This window comes from Antedon bifida, chromosome 3 (assembly GCF_963402885.1).
Source record: "Antedon bifida chromosome 3, ecAntBifi1.1, whole genome shotgun sequence".
Taxonomy (NCBI): domain Eukaryota; kingdom Metazoa; phylum Echinodermata; class Crinoidea; order Comatulida; family Antedonidae; genus Antedon; species Antedon bifida.
The window spans coordinates 23,348,448-23,351,288 of NC_136228.1; the positions used below are offsets into that span (position 1 = coordinate 23,348,448).

Genomic DNA, 2,841 nt, shown 5'->3' on the forward strand with positions numbered 1-2,841 from the left:
AGCTATTTGCTCCAAAATAGTCTGAATATAGACAATCAAAGCTGGATACGCCTAAGTTTTTTTTTTCAAACAAGTCTTTGTTTCTTTTATATTATTGTTATTTGCAAAACTCATCGTCTTTTATTATGAGAATAGGCGAAGCTGGACACACCCGGGCATTTCTAGAAAAGGTTTTTGCTTCTTTTATATTATTGTTATTTGCAAAACTCATCGTCTTTTATTATGAGAATAGGCGAAGCTGGACACACCCGGGCATTTCTATAAAAGGTTTTTGCTTCTTTTATATTATTGTTATTAGCAAAACTCATCGTCTTTTATTATGAGAATAGGCGAAGCTGGACACACCCGGGTGTTTGTGTCTTACTCATCAAAAGGTCAGAGGTGGTGACCAGTTTAACTTACTGTTTGTAGATAACCAATCACAAATAACTATCTGTCAATAGGATGGTAATTTTTTACATCTTTCATTTCTCTATAATCGACGCATACCAACACTTTTATCTTTAATTATTGTATATCGAAATTTTCATAAATATGTCGGAATTATATTATCTTGTAAAATGGCTGGAACCAAGAAAAGATAAAGGAAGTATTTCGCATGTCCTACGCAACGAAATCGACAGTGAGGCCAAAATAATATCCGTTGGCATGACAATAAGAGCCAAGTATGTTCGCAAGTTCTACAAGGCAGAAGTAATTGAGGGTATGTTTTTATTACTTAGTTTTTTCAACAAATTAGTTTGTAATAGGCCAATAATATTTAAAGCTATTTTTACCACCAATAAATAGATAGGGCCCACTCTTTTCTGCTTTCCTCTATAGCTTTTGTATATATCGTGATGAATGAAAAATGATGTGCAGGCCTTAATGATTTTAACTTCTGTTTGTTTTTATAGTTTGCGAATCCGAAAATGAAGATGAGGAAGACCAAGTAGATGGAAATAAAGCGACAACCAATGATGAGGTAGAAACAGCTAGACACAGATGATGGTATGAACGACGAGGTAGGAGAAAGCATGGTGGTAAGCGATAAAGAAGTGGTGGTAAGCGATAAAGAAGTGGTGGTAAGCGATAAAGAAGTAGTAGTGACATTAACGAATGGTATGAACGACGAGTTGACAGAAAGTGACGAAGAAGTGGGTGCAAACGGAGAACCAAAAGCAAAAAAAACAAGATTGGATAGCGACTTTCTTGACATAGAAGAAGACGATGAAGATGAATTCCTTCGTGGTGCTGCGGCTATCACAAGCGACTCGTTTTTGCAAGGACTCCAAGGATCAAACGACTTTCAAATAAGCTGTAAGTATTTTTTATAGTTTAATTAGGTGATAATTTAGAATAAAATGATCATCTATTGTTTGTTGACCTTGTTATGATAATCCTTTGAATATGAATCATAGCAAATAACTGGCCTATTGAGATTTATCCTTCATTTATTATTGTTGTTAATAATAACTACTGTTCTAAACATTATCATACTAATATATTTGTTGTTATCTATATAAATTACAGCTCCGAAACAAGACACCACGGTTCAACGACTACTGGAAGGACTAACTTGTCTGTTGGAACAGTCGGCAAATGGACACAGTGGTGGAAACAGTGTTGGAGGACAAAACAAATCAAGTGATGTCGGATGTAGCCATACCGAATTGAGTGATATTCGTAAGTATTGTTATGCTTTTGACCATGAGGGAAACGTCTACATTTTCTGCCAATTATCTTTGTTGAATATACATTTTAGTAAGTGTTTAAATGATTTTGATATATATATAGTCTATCCATTGTTGTTTTCCTTTACAGGCAGAATGCACTCATAATATTTCAATGCAAATGTGATTCCTAGCACCCCTCCATTCCCCACAACCCGAAACATCTACAACAAAAATTAATGTGCGTTTTTTCTCTAATTACAGTTAAAGATGTTTTGACACGTTTAACAAGTTTAGAAAAGGAAGTGGCAATGTTAAAACGTGCATGTAAAGTTGCGCCGAAGACGCTCACTAAGAAAGTGATTTTGCCACCACCAACTACTGAATCTGGAATATACAAGTTGGGCGGAGAAGTACCTGTTTGCAGAAAAGATTTTGAAACATGTGTCAATGGCGCGGATAGAGCAACGTCACTTGTTCAAGCATTAATGGACATGGTTTTCTTAAAAGCTGAATTGTTATCTTGTAATTTAAGTGGGACAGGGGGGCTATATTCAGAGAGGTCGATGTCATCTTTCCCAATTCGACCATAACGGAAGAAAAAGCCATCAAAGAAGCTGTTAATGGCAAATGCCGATATGTCCGATTTTTGAATAAAAGAAGGGAAGAACGGCCAACTGAATAATAACCTGTAAATAATATATATTGTTGATATTGCATGATAAATATAGCGTACATTGTCTTAATTCGTTTTGCAGTACCGTAGGCTACTAATTCAAAGTTATTAATAAAATAAATTGTAAATATGTTGTATAATAAATATATTGTTGATATTACATGATAAATATAGCGTACATTGTCTTAATTTCTACTAATTCGTTGTACAGTACCGTAGGCTACTACAGTATTCAAAGTTATTCTACATCGTTATTAATATTAAATTTGGGAGACAACCACAAGGCCGGCTCAACTGACGGGTTCTAACCACGTCGCGGCACTCAGAATTTCTGATCGGCACCATGTTTTTAATTTAATTAAATAATTAAATTTAATAAAAAAATCAAAATAATAGTATTACATTTTTATGTGTAAATCGAAGAATTTATGGGGCGTTGGAAAACAATTACTCGCTTCCTGGACAATGAGCATGCAAGGACAATTGAGATTTAAGACAAAGCTTTTAATTTGA

The 2,841-nt window shown here is 34.6% G+C and overlaps 1 protein-coding gene across 2 annotated transcripts; it reads left to right on the top strand.

Annotated features, from left to right (window-relative positions):
• The first annotated feature begins 351 nt into the window (after positions 1-351).
• Positions 352-2,394, top strand: LOC144838488 (uncharacterized). 2 transcript variants are annotated; one of them, XM_078693883.1, is made up of 4 exons: positions 352-703; positions 897-1,299; positions 1,513-1,665; positions 1,917-2,394. In XM_078693883.1, exons 2-4 carry the CDS (start codon positions 993-995, stop codon positions 2,243-2,245), a joined length of 789 nt encoding a protein of 262 aa, XP_078550009.1. In that variant the 5' UTR covers positions 352-703; positions 897-992; the 3' UTR covers positions 2,246-2,394. The 2 variants fall into 2 exon arrangements, with proteins under 2 accessions (XP_078550009.1, XP_078550010.1); XM_078693884.1 differs by having other exon boundaries at positions 352-1,299.
• The last annotated feature ends 447 nt before the right edge of the window (positions 2,395-2,841 follow it).